This window comes from Parasteatoda tepidariorum, chromosome 2 (genome assembly GCF_043381705.1).
Source record: "Parasteatoda tepidariorum isolate YZ-2023 chromosome 2, CAS_Ptep_4.0, whole genome shotgun sequence".
NCBI lineage: Eukaryota > Metazoa > Arthropoda > Arachnida > Araneae > Theridiidae > Parasteatoda > Parasteatoda tepidariorum.
Genome location: NC_092205.1, coordinates 31,784,259 through 31,799,913, shown reverse-complemented (window position 1 = coordinate 31,799,913; position 15,655 = coordinate 31,784,259). Strand labels below are relative to the sequence as shown.

Genomic DNA, 15,655 nt, shown 5'->3' with positions numbered 1-15,655 from the left:
ACCATCGATAACGTCCCATCGTTTTTTCTTTTCAAATACTAACCAAGCAGAACTATATATATAGCGTGAATAATTCTTACTTATACCATTTTTTTGTGCATTAATAATTATCGATGGTGTTTTAATTAATTATTTAATTGATTATTCACCTGAGTATAAGTAGAAGCAGTAAAATATTAAGGTAGAATAATTTTTACGCTTTCCACTTGCTTTCAGTATTAATAATTATCGATGGTGTATTTCACAACAATGTGTTAAAGGCTTTAGAATTTTTTTTCTTATTGCTTCTTATACTCTTACAAGAATACAACTCAACTCATTTTCTAAGGATTGTTCGAAATATTATTGTATTTGATTAAAAACTGACCATTGATTATTCACCTGGGTATAAGTAGAAGCAGTGAAATATAAACGTAGAATAATTTTTACGCTTTCCACTTGCTTTCGGTATTAATAATTATCGATGATGTATTTCACAATAATGTGTTAAAAGTTTTAGATTTTTTTTTCTTATTTCTTCTTATAATTTTACAAGAATACAACTCAGTATATTCTCTAAGCATTGTTCGAAATATTATATTTGCTTTAAAACTGACCATTGATTATTCTCCTGAATATAAGTAGAAGTAGTAAAATATTAACGTAGAACTTAACGTAGAATATTTTTTCAGTATCCCATTTGCTTTGAGTATTAATAATTATCGATGGTATATTTCGCAACAATGTTTTAAAAGTTTTTTTCTTTTATTTTTGCTTAGTTTAATCTTACAAGAAAACAACACATTTTCTATACATTTTTCGAAATATTATATTTGTTTGAAAACCTGACCATTGTTTATTCACCTGATTATAAGCAGAAGTAGTGAAATATTAACGAAGAATAATTTTTACGCGTTCCATTGGCTTTGAGTATTAATAATTATTAATGGTGTATTTCACAACAATGTGTTAAAACTTTTTTTTGCTTCTTATAATCTTACAAGAATACAACTTAAAACACTCTCTATGCATTGTTCTAAAAATTATATTTATTGTTTCGAAACCTGACCATTCAGAAGTTTAAAAGAGTTAACCAATTTAAAAAAAATTTATTTCAGCTAATTATTAAATTTAATAATTTTCACCTTTGTTTTGAGAATCACTTATCCTAAAATGAAAGAACAATTAATACTCAGAACTGTTTTTTGTTCATTCATATTGTTTAGTTCATTCATATATTTATTTAGAAATCATCATATCCTCTACATGCACCTTACTTATGCTTCAATATTTCTGCAGTATAACTTAATTACATTTGTTTGATGATCTTTTTTTACTTGAAAAACATTTCTTTAAAATTAAGTTTTATAATAAACGAAGAACATAATTTTTCCTCTAATCCATAAATATTAAAATCATTTAATAAATAAAAGTAAAGGCGAAGAAAAATTGCGAGAATTAAATGCCGATAAATAATGCTATAACATTATTTATCCTGATATAATATAATGAATGTAATATAATGAATGTAATATAATGGATATAATATAATGGATATACCATAATATATATATATAATATAATGGTTCCAATAACTATGGAACCATTATATTATATCTCGTTTTACAACATAAGTAAGGAAAAACTATCTTCTGACTTTGTCACTCACGTTTTTATTTATTTTTAAATAAACAGTAAATTTTGATTCGCATTTAATATTTATTTACATAAATTTAGAAACTATTTGCATTCTATTTACAAGGTGTATTACAAAACACCGCTTTTTATGTATATTTACTATTTTTTGAAAATGAAGTAAATTTTAATTTTAACGAAAGGGAAACTATTTTAATCAATTACTTTTCTAATTCAAACTAAGCTCCTAAAGAAAACAATAATTTTGATATTATGTAAAAGCAAAATTTTGAGGTTACTTTTTAAGCTTGCAATCATTATTAAACTTTTTAATTTATTCCCTTTTGTCATGCAAATGCAAAAAATTCTTTTTAAAAAATATTTTTCTGTATACTTTTGTATCGTTTGCATAATTTGTCCTGCATAAATTATTTTAAACAAAAAAAAATCAATACTTAATCAATGTGTGCAAATGTTTAGCAGACTGTCCGGTTTCATGAGTTTCATAAGTATTTCTGTGCTACTAACAACTGATAAACGATCGAAGGGTAGCATGCTTACTTCTAAATTGATTTTTCTATTTTTATACCAGTGTCAGCTAAATTTAGACCAAAGTTATAATGAAATTCGGACCAAAGAATAACCTAAATAACAAAAGTTATTCATTTCGTTTTCATTAGAAGTGCCCATCCCCTATCATTTCTATTTATTAAAAAAAAAAAGATTGAAGAGAAACATATTTTGTTTCGCTATTATGAGGTATACGTAAAAAAATGTTTATGCAAACAAATAAAATGCGTGACACCAAAAATTGTGAGTATTTTTCTAATTAAGTTGGCAGTACTTGAGCGAGTAAGATCGTTTGTTGACCTTTCAAAAATATGCTAATACAATACGTACTACAAAAGCTGAATTTTAACAAGAAACTTATTGTCCTAAAATAAGTTTTTCAACAATTTTTTTCTCACTAGTACATTTATTGTTAATGCCTTTTTCTTTCTTTTTTAATTAACATTTGTATTTCTTTTGTAGCCTTATTCAGAATTAGAATTTATAAATTGTAAAAAAAAAATTGGTGTATTGCTGAAAGTATTTTTGGTGTTGAGGTTTACTGAGATGTTTCACAATGCATTCAGGGTTACAATTTTTATTTACATTTCCACTGTTATAGTTTTATTTATTTATTAATTCAATTTTCGTTTATTGACAACACAGGTTTTCATGCCCGTTAGTATCAATTTAATGGCTTAATGTCAAAAACATTTCGTTTAAAACATATCCGTTCGTTTAGTTACATATTTACACCAATTATTTCAACCAATTATTATTTTGCAAATTTTACATAATTTTTTTTCTCGTTTACTAGTATTCTGCATTTAAAATGTGTTTAGTTTACATTAGAGAGCTTGATAGCAGTAACTCTAGTTTACATCAATGCCAAAAATTTTTGCAGCTATGCACCAAAAGTTTTACAGTGTAGTTTTCTTTGTCACTTATTTTTATTGGCTTTATTTCTTATGTTAGAAATTATGTACTATTGTGTCATATTTTTTTAAATATCAAATATATATTTTATTTTCTCAAATCAGAGATTTAAATTTTGTATACATTCAGATTCAGTCAACTGTGCTTCGGAAACGGAATTTAATATCTGGCAACGTTTTTTTTTTTTTTTTTTTTTACAGTTCTAGAGGTTCGCTCAATATTGGCAGTTAAAGTTAAGTGTACTTGAAGCTTTTTAATTTATAATTTAAATGCCATATCATGTAGAGCCGAAAAGCGACGAGTTCACATGGGTGATCAAACTTGTTGACGAGATTCCAGTCATGGAACCTCACCTTTTTTCGAATCTTTTAATTCATACATTTTTTCAATATTGCATACAATATTGAAAAGATCTTAAGAGCTAAGATCTTAATAGCTAAACAGTAAGTATCTTTGACTTTAACAAACACGTATACAGTCTATTACACCGATCAATGGGTACAACTAAATTCATTTAGTTATTTAGCCGAAGTAAATTTTCACGAATCACAGAGTAAGTTCTGTTCACGTGACTTTTACCTAGTTATTTTTCAGTTTTGATAATCATGGCGGTTACGCTTGCTGTGGGATCGCGTTTTTCTTTTTATGAGAAATAAGAAAGAGTTATCCCTTAATTGAGATATCCCGCACTGATGTTTTTTTAAGGTTAAATGCCAGTGGCCGATATACATTTGCCAGGAAAAACCCTACATAGATGTTTTTTAAGGTTAGGTTTATTGCCCGACATACTCAATATTGGTGTTTCTTTTAAGGTAAAGTGCCCTAAACCAGTGTACATTTGCCCTTTAAACGCTAAATGGAAGTTTTTTTAAGTTTAAGTGCCCTTATGCATTTCCATATAAGTTAAGATTCTATAAAGTTAAGTGCCACTATATACGGCATTCGTTTTCCCGGCACTGATGTTTTTTCTTCTTCTTTTTTTAAAGTTCAAGTGTCACTATCTGGTCTGTCATACACTAATATTAAACGTGGTGTAGGTTCACTGGACAGTTCCGATTAATGGAATATCATTACGTTTTAGTATCAACCCCGGAAATCAGTTCAATATCATTACAATATTGAAAGGAACTTTTGTTTGGATTAGTTTCCGTAGAATTGTGGTGGATATACAGGGGTTGGACAAAACAATGGAAACTCTTCTATAAAAGCACATTTTTTTGATTTTTCTCAAAAAATGCTTATAGAATCATTTTATAGGTTTAGAAATGCTTAAACTATGCGATTTCTCATACATATAATTGAAGTTTAAAGGTTTGAGTGACCGAATGTAAACTACAAGCGAAAAGACGTGTTTTTAATTTAAAATTTTCATGGAGAATTTTAAAATTAATTATTTATGGGGATATGGACATTTTTTTTAAAAATAAAACTTATTTTTTTGTCTTAGGTTTTTTTGCTATAACTTTAAAAATATTCGATAAAATTAAATAAATTTTTTGGAGCAATTTAGAATTTTCTTCAAAATTATTTCTTTAAAATTTTTGAAAATTCGTTTAAAAGTACTCAAGATATGAGTAATTAATATAGTTTTTTTTAAACTGCCATCCTCGGTTTAAACTAATTTTTCCCCTGTTTTGAAGTGAATCATATTTGACAACAAACAAAAAAAAAAGTCTGGTTTGAATAGCTTAAAAATTTAAAAAGTTTCTAGCAATTTTCCAAATAGTTTTCATACTCTTTAAAAGAAAGCTCAAAATGATAAGGGGTTTTCCCCAAATCTCATTCTGTACTATTAAATAAGATTTATTAATAAAGACACCGGCATTGTTGAGGATCCTCCTCCATAAAAAGTATCTTTTCTTCTGCCTTTTTTTTTCTTATTAAATCACATTTCGGTGCATGAACGTTTATTGTTAGATATTATCTCTTGTTATTAAATTCTGTCACATAATTCAAAATAATATTTGTAGAAAACCCCTCATCATTTTAAATTTTCCTTTAAAAAGGTCGAAAAATTCTTAGAAAATTGCTTGAAACATTTTAAATGTTTAAGATACTCATATAGGACTATTTTCATTAGTTGCCAAATGCGATTTACTTCAAAATTGTATAAAATTTTTTTATCCGATTAGTTGTATAAAAGAACTACTTTATTTACTTATATTCAATGCACAGTTTTAAACAATTTTTTTAAGAAAATTAAGAGCAAAAATCATGCTATTAATTTTAAATTGCTCTAAAATTTTTGTTTAATTTTATTGAATATTTTACAAGCTATAGCAAAAAACGCAAGACAAAAAAATTAATTTGCATAAAAAATATCTCCATAAATATTTTAGATAGGCTTATGAAAATTTGTATAATTATTGTATGAAATAACCAAAATTACTGGCACAAGTTACAATTCTAAATTCTGCATTTCTTTTGCTTAATGTGGTCAAAACCATTATTTTCAGTTTTAAATTTATTGTTGGTCACTCAAACCTCTAAAAGTTTTAAACTTCATTGATTCGTATGAGAAATCTCATGATCAAAGCACTTATGAAGTTACAAAATGACTAACTTAGAATTTCTTGCGAAACATGAAATAAATGTATTAATAGATGTGTTTTAAATATTTTGCCCACTCCTTGTATTTTACCGAAATTCTGCGCAATATGCCATTGCCATATGAAAACAATTATGAGTAATTTGAAGTTCAAAAAGCACTACCTTCATTTACACAATTTTATTTATCGTTTTCAATTTTCGGAAAATTCTAACTAAAATTTTAGTAAATTTAAAATGCATATTTTAATTAAAATTTTTTTTTCTAGTTCATCATAGAAAGTGTTTATGTTAAAAATAAGTAACAATTATTTTTATCTTGTTACAGGGAGCAACTATTCAAAAAAATGGTAAGTACCGATTTTTATATGACTAAAACAGCATGTGTTTACAAAATACTCACATCAATTTAATGAGGACGAATATTTTTATTTTTAAATATTACCAAACCTAGAAAACATATTTAAAATTAAAACTTTTTATCAGTATATGTTTATTTTGTATCACAATGTCTGAAAACTTAGTGAAATTAAAACTTCCTTAACACTTGACTCCCCATGAAGCTAGAAATTACTATTTGATTTTCCTAGTAAATGATTCAGACGTAAATATGTGTAGTCTTTTAAACTAATTTATGGCAGTTTTTAACATTTTGAATAGCAGTACTATGATAAAAAGTCTAATTTAATTGAATGACATATTATTTTAAGAAATTTGTTATATCCTGTTTTATGTAGCTCAGATTTGATAGATACATCTTGGACAGAAAAAATACAAAGCCGAAAAAAATATTTTGAAGTACTTCTTCATTATTAAAAAACATAACTACACAGTGAGTTATGATTAATTTAAATTTTAAATTTTATCCTTATTTTACGATACTCCATTCGAGGAGTTTTATTATATTTTTGCCGAGATAAATGTCAGAAAAGAATATTCGTAAAAGGCATTAGTAAACAAAATTTATTTATTTATTTTTGCGTTTTATAGCTATGTAAACGAGTTATATAATATTACAAAGTATTCATTGTATTGTTTAGCTAAATGTAATTATAATAGTTACATGACTTCGCTCCAAGAGTCATTAAATTATTGTCAAAATGCAACAGATTTAGATCGATTTGCTTCTATTGTGTTAAATAGAAAAAAAGAAAGAAAGAAAAACAAGGTTCTAAAATATACTTAAAGCAAAATAGTATACATATTGTCAAAAAGTCGTCAAAACTTTCAAAGATGCCATTAGAACGACAAGCTAAGTGAGTTCCTCTAAAATTTTAAATTACTATGGGTTATGACTGTAAAAAAAATTCTTGTAAGCATAATTAGGTGTGAAGAAAGGAAATCATTCCCGGAACAGCCCATTGTGGGCTGGGGGGGTCATAGAGGTTAAGGCTCCACAATTTCGTGACCAACGGTATGCCTGTGGCAATGTGGTTAACACTGCGCAAGCACCACTTTTACTTCCCAGACAGACTGGTACCCATCGATCTGAAGCTGGGTGGTCTTTAAACCGCCATTGGGGATCGAACCCCTGTTCAATGACAGTCCAGTGCCTACCACTGAGCCATCGACGCTCATAATTAGGATTAAATAAAATAAATGGTTTCATTTTAATTTAATCGGCATCAGAACATACCGAAGTTACAAATGATTGCAATCTATGATTACAGACAATTATAAAATAAGACTGCAAGTAAATGATTNTCTCGAAAACTATCGCGACTGGCAGGACAGAAAGGAACCAGCGATCGGAGCTCGCCCGTAACAGTATCACGTGAATTTGGTTTCAAAAGTACAACCCTATAATAGTAAATGTTTTTTCAGTATTCTGAGAAATACCGTGAGAAAAAAAAATTGACATAAGGCGAATAAAAATATATAGTCTTAAAAAATAATAGCCAGCATAATTTCTACTGAAATTTTTATTTCTGTCTGTATTATTTTGTAAGTTCACTTTGTCTGAGCTCAAGGGGGGGGGGGTTAAACCCCTAACCCCCTCCCTTGCGTACGCCCCTGTTGGGGAACCTCCTCCCCAACGCAACACCTGTAAAGTTTTACTCACTATTCATCATATTTTAATCATCTGCCCATGTTTCAACCGTCATCGTCTAACCTTTTTTGGTAGTTCTATTTTAACTCTGCAGGATTTGTTAGGTGACTCTCATCGTCCTAACATTTTTGCGTGTCTACGCACAATTGGTCTTTTATACTGTATATAACTGTTTTATCCTATTCACAATTTTATTCAGCTTTGAATGCAACTGTTTTATAATGCTTTACTACGTTTGCATTTTATCTGATTTTACTCACTTTTGAATACCTCTGTCACGTTGTATCTAGTTTTATAAATTCCGCGTGACTTATAATGAGATGAGAAAAATTTGTAATATGCATTTACCTTTATTTTAAAACCGTTTGTTTGGCGCAGCATGTCCTTTGGACTTTGTGCCATTAAACCCTACATTCAATCAATCAATGACAGTCCAGTGCCTACCACTCAGCCATCAGCGCTCATAATTAGGATTAAATAAAATAAATGGTTTCATTTTAATTTAATCGGTATTAGAACTTGCCACCGAAGTTACAAATGATTGCAATCTATGATTACAGGCATTTATGAAATAAGACTGCAAGTAAATGATCATGATTAGTTTTGATTGTGATAACTAGAAATCATAGATTTACATTTCCTGTAACGGGTTCTTTTTTGGATTTTATGCATTCATAAATACTTGCTACCAAAGAGTTGTCTTAATCACAGCTTAAATTTTAGTAAATTTTAGTAATTGTAGTCTGTAGATTACAAGTAATCCTTTCTTGTACTCCTGACTACAAGTTATTTTACTTGCAATTTATACACTTTTGTAAAGCTCTGCTCTGGACTATGCTAAATAAACTGAACGATGGTATATAATTTAATAGTACTTTGGTTATTGCATTTATTTTACACTACTTCCTATTGATGTTTTAAACAAGTAATTCAAAACCACTATGAAGTTATTTAATTAATTTTATTTTTCAGGAAGAATCATTCACCATCAAGAAAGTGATCTTCTTTGGAGGTTAGGCCTCGTTAGTCCTGAAGCTTACAAGATTAATACCGGATCACGGTATGATTAATGTTTATTTAATGTTATTAATTTAATTTGATGTACACGGAGCAAAATAAAAAACGGACTACCCTGAATAACTTTCAATTTAATGATCAGATCTTCAAGTTCTAGGACTCATTCTTAATAATATAAAGGGATAAAGCTCCAAAAGCTTATTAATTAGTGCAAACGATATTTTAAGTTACGAAATCGGGTACAAAAACGTACTTTCTCTGAATAAACATACCTTTTTTTCGACGGATTCCGATTTCTGACCTCCAAAATATAGGGGGTAACCACAATCTGTAAAATATGGTCGCAATAGTTTGGTCAGGAGAGATATCCAAAATTCGAAACCTTTAATGTTAATTTTACTTTTTGCGTATTTTGCGATATTTCGAGAAATTTTTAAACGAATGGAAAAATTTTTGCACACAATTATAAAATTTGTTAATCCAAAGATAATTCCATGCAAAAAATTTATTTTAATAAATATTTATTATTTGTTATTATTTTATTAAATAATATTTGAAAAAATTCTGAATTGTAAGGTATGCAATCTTTTACATCAATTTGAAATTTGTAATTTTACATGACAAAATACACAATTTGTGCAAAATCAGTTGAATAGTTCTTGAGAAATCGAATCTTAAAGATGTTTTATAGTTAAAATTCGATTTCCCAGAAACTATTCTACCGATTTTTTTTTTACATTTACATTTTTTTTGCCATGCAAAATTACGTGCTTTAGTTTGATGTAAAAAATTGTATATCTTACAATTCGAAATTTTCTCTACTACCATTTAATAAAATAATAAAAAATTAATAAATCTATACTAAAAATTATTTTTGCATAGAATTATCTTTGGAAAAACGAATTTTATAAGTGCGTGCAAAATTTTTTCAATTAGCCTAAAAAGTTCTTGAGATATGGCGAAATACGCAAAAAGTAAAATTAACATTAAGGGGTTCGCACTTTGAATCCCCACCCTGACCAAACTATGGGGACCGTATTTCCCAGATAGCGTCTACCCCCTATATTTTGGGTGTCAGAAATCTGAACTCCTCGAAAAAAAGTATGTTTTTTGTGTCTGATTTCGTAACTTAAAATATCGTCTGCACTTATTAATTACCATGTTTGAGATCACGCAATCGAGAATTTAAGATTGAGTCCTGGAACTTGAAAATCCAATAATTATATCAAAAGTTATTCAGGGTGGTCCGTTTCTTATTTTGCACTCTGTACATATTTGACTTCAGGAAAACATGAATAAATGATCAAAACAACTTTTTGACAGGTGTTGAAAGTTTAGACTTGGAATAATTTAAACAATCTGCTTAATTGCATTAGTAGTTTATTACTAAGATTTTATTAACTTACCTTTGTATCTGTGGTTGTGGGATCTTTTGAATTTAATTTATGTATCAAAATTTTCCAGCCTTATAAATCATAGAAAGGAATTTTGTACGTTAACAAGATGTTTATTTGGTTCGAAGTTCCAATCAGTGAAGTCTACAACAGTTCTGTGCCCATAGGATGCGAATTTCTAAATTTTGCCTCGTTAATATAACACAAAATACGCAAAAAAAGAAGTTTGCATAATGGATTATTTTTCTCATGCTCTCAGCATTTTTTGCACAACTTAACATTTATGCATCTGGTACTATTTGCACTGTCCTTAACCAAATGCCGGTCATTTTTTAATAATAAATTATTTACTACAGTATAAAAATGAAAAACTACCGTCATGGATATGTATTAAATTTTCTAATACTGAAAAATTTAAAAAAATATCGTTTTTTAACAATCATTCTTTTTGGGAAGAACGAGGAAGTTGTAATTGGTCATCAAATCTACGATAGAAAACATCCACTTATCTGAAAATATCCACATATTGTTGTTACACGTAAAGATACTATACACATAAAAAAATTTCGCAAAATTCAAATTCAATTTAGTGTAATTTAGTTAATCCTTACTAAACGCCGATGCAAATTCTTATGATATGCCAACAGTGTTTCTTAAGATACAATTTTTGAAACTATTTATAATTGAATACAGAGTAAAATTAAGAGTAATAAATTAATATACACGGAATCTTCAATTTGCAATGTATGTATTTAAAATTGATTCTTTTGGCGCCGTCCTTGATCTATATGGATTGCGTGGATGTCCGCAAGTGAACTCCCATGGCAACGACCCTGGGACGATCTTCATTTGAAATTGAGAGACGATGACCGTATAAAAATTAATGTCACCCTGCCTGTCACGACTTCTAAAATATGCATTTCAACGAAATTACAAGCCTCCAACATACTTTGCATAGAATTTTAGATTTCAAAGTACAAGCATAGTAGGAGTTAAATTAAGAAAATATTCGATTCATGAACTGAGTGATAATCTATTCAGTTTCACTTAGTAAAAATAGATTTCCTTCTTCATTTGGTTATATTAGGTTATTGATCTCAATCTTAACGTGAATATCAATTTGATTTATTATACTTGTTTTCAATCAATTTTATTTAATTTAGGTTTCTGTTCATTATTATTTGGTGATTATTTTCAATATATCCGCAAAATAATTAAATAATTGTGCAAAAGCTTGTTTTTAAACTTTTAAGAATGCGATGCATTTATTTTTTTATTAAATAGTAACTTATATGCAGAATGCCCACTAAAGTATACCACTCTCAACTTTAGAACGGTCGAATTTATAGCTATGGAGAGCTGCTGTAGTAAATTGTTCGAGCGCGACTAAATTAGAACTTAAACAGTGTCATCTGGTGAAACCTTTTGGCATTAACGTCTACCTTAAAACAGCACGAGATATGGAGAAAAAGGAATTACAAAAATGTAGGAGATAATTAATTTAATAGAACAAAAATTTGATATAAATATTAAGGAATATTGTTAACACACATTTGTTTATTCAAAATTCCTAATTGTGGCGTTGAAAAACGATATTATGAAGGGAAATTGTCAACTTGCATTTACAAGATAACTTCATACTTAAGAGGACGCTATACTACGAGTGAAACTGCTCATCGCAATTTCTCTTTCCCCTCCATAAATAATTTAAAATTTATAGTATAGAAAAAGTGAGTTCAGACAAACCTAGAGTAAGCCATAAGGTACAATTTTCAAAATTCATACTACAATTTTCAAAACATTAAAATGAAAATAGATGGTGAGAAAGATAACTTGGGATTACCCAATTAGGAAGTTTGCATTATGATATTTTAAATTTTTCGTTCAAAAATTAGAACTTTATGGCTTGCTGTTGGTTTGCATGAACTATTTTTTACATACATTAAAATTTAAATTAGCAATGGAGGGGAAATAGAATTTGTCAGATTAAGTTTCTCATCTTAGGATTAATGATCGCATTTGTGCAAAATTCATGATGCTCTACACCATTGTAAGTTTTTTTTCCAAATCTTATACCGTTTTTGAAATAGAAATAAGTTTTGAGATGGAAATGGAGCTACCAATAAATATTTCAAAAATACACCAAAGCGGTTAAGTTAAAGTATATTTGCAGGACAATATCTATATTTACCAGACAATGTCCAGGTTGACCAGATTTCGAACTTTAATAGTAACAGTTTACACTTGACAGCCGTAGTGCCGGGCAATATTCAAGCTGAAGTAGATCTTCGAAAGAAAAATTCTAAATGATTTAAAAATATCTTGATTATCTATTTCTAGATCTGCTCCCAGTAATCAAGGTGCATATTTGAAAACACCAAGCTATGATTTGACTGAAGAACAATTGATGGCAAATATTGAAAAAGAATTTGAATGCATATCTTAAAGAAAAAAGAAGCATCATTGCAACAAACAAATGGCGAATCAGCTTCATTAACATTTCACTGGTAAAGTGTGACCCATCAGCTACTTAATTAGATTGGGGATGAGTTTATATTTGGTAATTAGTATGTTCGATTTATGTTCGAAGTAATGGACAATGTGGTACTTTCTTTACATATCAGTTTTATATGCTTTGTATATAATTACATGTTGTATCGTTAACATTATCAACTTTGCAATATTTCATCCACATTGTTTTTTCTGTAATTTAAATTGTGGTTCTCGTATTCCATTCTTTTTTTATTGCATCTGTATTTTAAGACTAGAGAGCGTTTATTGACTGAACCAATTTTCTGGATTAATTTGACTAATTAAGTTGCAGTTAATAATATGATAATAATCTTACTGCTACCTAACTGAAAGCAATCTCATTAAGAGCTTGTCTGGTGATCATCACTGTCATTGAACAAGAATAGTATGGTTTAAAAAACCACAACAGAAATTCAATCACAGGAGAATTTTGAACATCTTATTTTTATATAATCGAGAGAGGAGAGACGGCTCTTTTCTGCGAAAGCTATTTCATGCGTTAAATATATGTGACAACCACTTGTATTTAGATCATTGCAAAGTGGAAAGACTCTATTTAAAGGAACTTTAATGATTATGACTCTAGAAATTGTCATTTTTCTCATTTTAGAGTCAATAGATGTTGTCAGCATATAATTTATTAATAAAAGTTTAAATAGAAAAAATTAAATATCTATAATTTATTAATAAAAAAAGGTACTCACATTCGAAATTGAGAAATGGTATTTAAACAGAGGAATGCAAAAAAACTACCGAACTCTTGCGTAACACTAATGAGGAAAGCGGGACTAAAAACATCAAAATCTGTTGTTGAACAAAGAGAAGTTGAAAGGCTATCTCAAGAAACATTGTTTCATCAGGCAAACTTGTCTTGATATTTTTCATTTGATATTCATCCCTAGTGATTCAGTGGATTTTGAAGGGTTTTTATTTTTTCCTTGTTAAAGATTAATTTGCAATCTTTAATGTGCGTCAATTTCTTATATTATTTTTGTCAAAGATTCTAACAATATATTTTAAGGGAGTTGACTACAAAATAGCATACATATATTCATGTAATATCTTCTGCAACCAGCCTATTTGTAGTTTTCAAAAACCAATTTGCTTTCTCCTGTAATAATAACGAACATATTTTTAAAAAAAATATTTCTCAATTCAAGATTCATAAAATGGTAAGGTTAGCAACAATTCAACCGCAATTACAACTCACATGATTTGAAGAGGGTTATTTTTTTATATTACTCATCGTTTAATCTAAACACAAAACGCACTCTAGTTTTCGTATTTGCTCTATAATTTTAAGAATTGAATTATTAATCACATTGACATGGGACGAAGTACCGATGCATTAGAAATACAGCTTCTGTATTCATTTAGTTTCCAATTTAATATTTAGTATCACTACCTGAAATAACGGCTAAACTAATAGTGAGCTTAATCCAGAGTCTATTCAGAAGTATGACTTGTATTATTGGAACTGGTTCATTTCATTAATGATGCTATATTGTGTGCATAAAAAATGACATCTTGGTGAAGAAAAATTTAACTTTGTGCTGTGTATGAATAAAGCTAAGCAAAGTGAAACTAAGCATAAATGTATCACATAAACATGCTCTAGTATCGGTTATGTAATAAAAGATCTTTATTAAAAATAAGTGTATTCTGGTATAGGTTCTGTAATATCTTGTTCTTAAAGAGTTCTTCGAACTATCGCCAATGAGCTTACAAAACTATCATTCTTAACCATGAGCTATATTGAATTCCCTCCTAATCTAAGGCTAGTGCAAAAGTTTTATGTTTACGTTTTATACTATTATAAATTAATTTGCTAGCACCCGCGCATTTCACAATAAGAAAAATTTAATATGAAATTAAATAATAAATGAATTGAACTTTCTCTTTCTCCTTTGTGCTCACACCATGTTTAGTTTTAATTATGTCCCTCAAACATCATTGACTCTCTAAAATCGATTCGATATGTAGAAAATTAATCACACAACCCAATAACCTCTCTAATTCAAACTATTAAAGTTTGATTTAGCTTATTATTTGGAAATAGGTCCCCAGAATAATAAAGTTTTGAATAAATTTGAGCCATTTTTCTTCTCTCTCCACTCTCCATTACTGAGTTTGTGATCATAAATTTTGAGTTTTCAACTGTTAAAATCATATTCAGCATTGCTCTCTATCCATTTATTTAGATTTGCTGGAACCATTTCATACTTTTGAAAGTTCTAACAACTTAGTTAATTACCTTTTTTAGTATCCTATTCCTTCCTATTGTTTGGATACCTACTTTCTTTTAATTTTTATCTATTTAAACACCTGAAGTTCTCCCCCTCCCCTATCACACTTGTTTTTTTACCATTCTTCTTTTGTTTACTTACCCTATTTAAGTTTGTTCACACACCTCAATAGTTCCACCTGCCCATTTCAATTCTGAAATTTGATTTTGTGATTTTCTTCGGCAACTATTTCAATCCGTGTTTGAACTCAAAAGATTTTCATTACCGAATCGAAACGTTTACATGATATTACATGTACTTTTTTTTCACTATCTTTAGCTTTATTTATAAAAAAGGCGTCTCATGTTGTTATATTTTACAAAATTTCTTTCCTGATACATCAGTCAACACTTGTACATTTTCCCCTAATTGTCTGTAAGAAAGTCTATAATAGTTTCATAGATATAGTGGAACTAGAAACATTTGTAAATATTATATGTAAATACGTTCAGCTTTATAACTGGAGAGTAAATTGTCTTCCTTTGAATGGGGTTTGGCGACGAGATTTTATTTATAGTCTTGTGCCAATTAGTGATGATATTTCGAGGACACTATTTGAATATAGTATATTAAAGGTGAATGTTGTATGTAAATTATAAATATTTATATGCGTAAAGTTGTGTACATAGCATTATTTGTTGAATTTGAATTACTGTATAGTGTAGTTATTGTGAACTAAATTGTCTTAATATTCTAAATAAATTTCATTTTTCTTTATAATCTCTGAAGAA

General features: G+C 28.5%; 1 protein-coding gene across 1 annotated transcript in view; it reads left to right on the top strand.

The window, feature by feature from the left end:
- The window catches only part of LOC107439510 (uncharacterized), a 47,902-nt gene extending 32,247 nt beyond the window's left edge, over positions 1-15,655 (top strand). Inside the window, exons 4-6 of the mRNA XM_071177433.1 lie at positions 5,975-5,996; positions 8,669-8,756; positions 12,448-15,655. Of these exons, the coding sequence (XP_071033534.1) occupies positions 5,975-5,996; positions 8,669-8,756; positions 12,448-12,553 (216 nt within the window). The 3' untranslated portion in view covers positions 12,554-15,655. The remainder of the gene's footprint in view (positions 1-5,974; positions 5,997-8,668; positions 8,757-12,447) is intronic.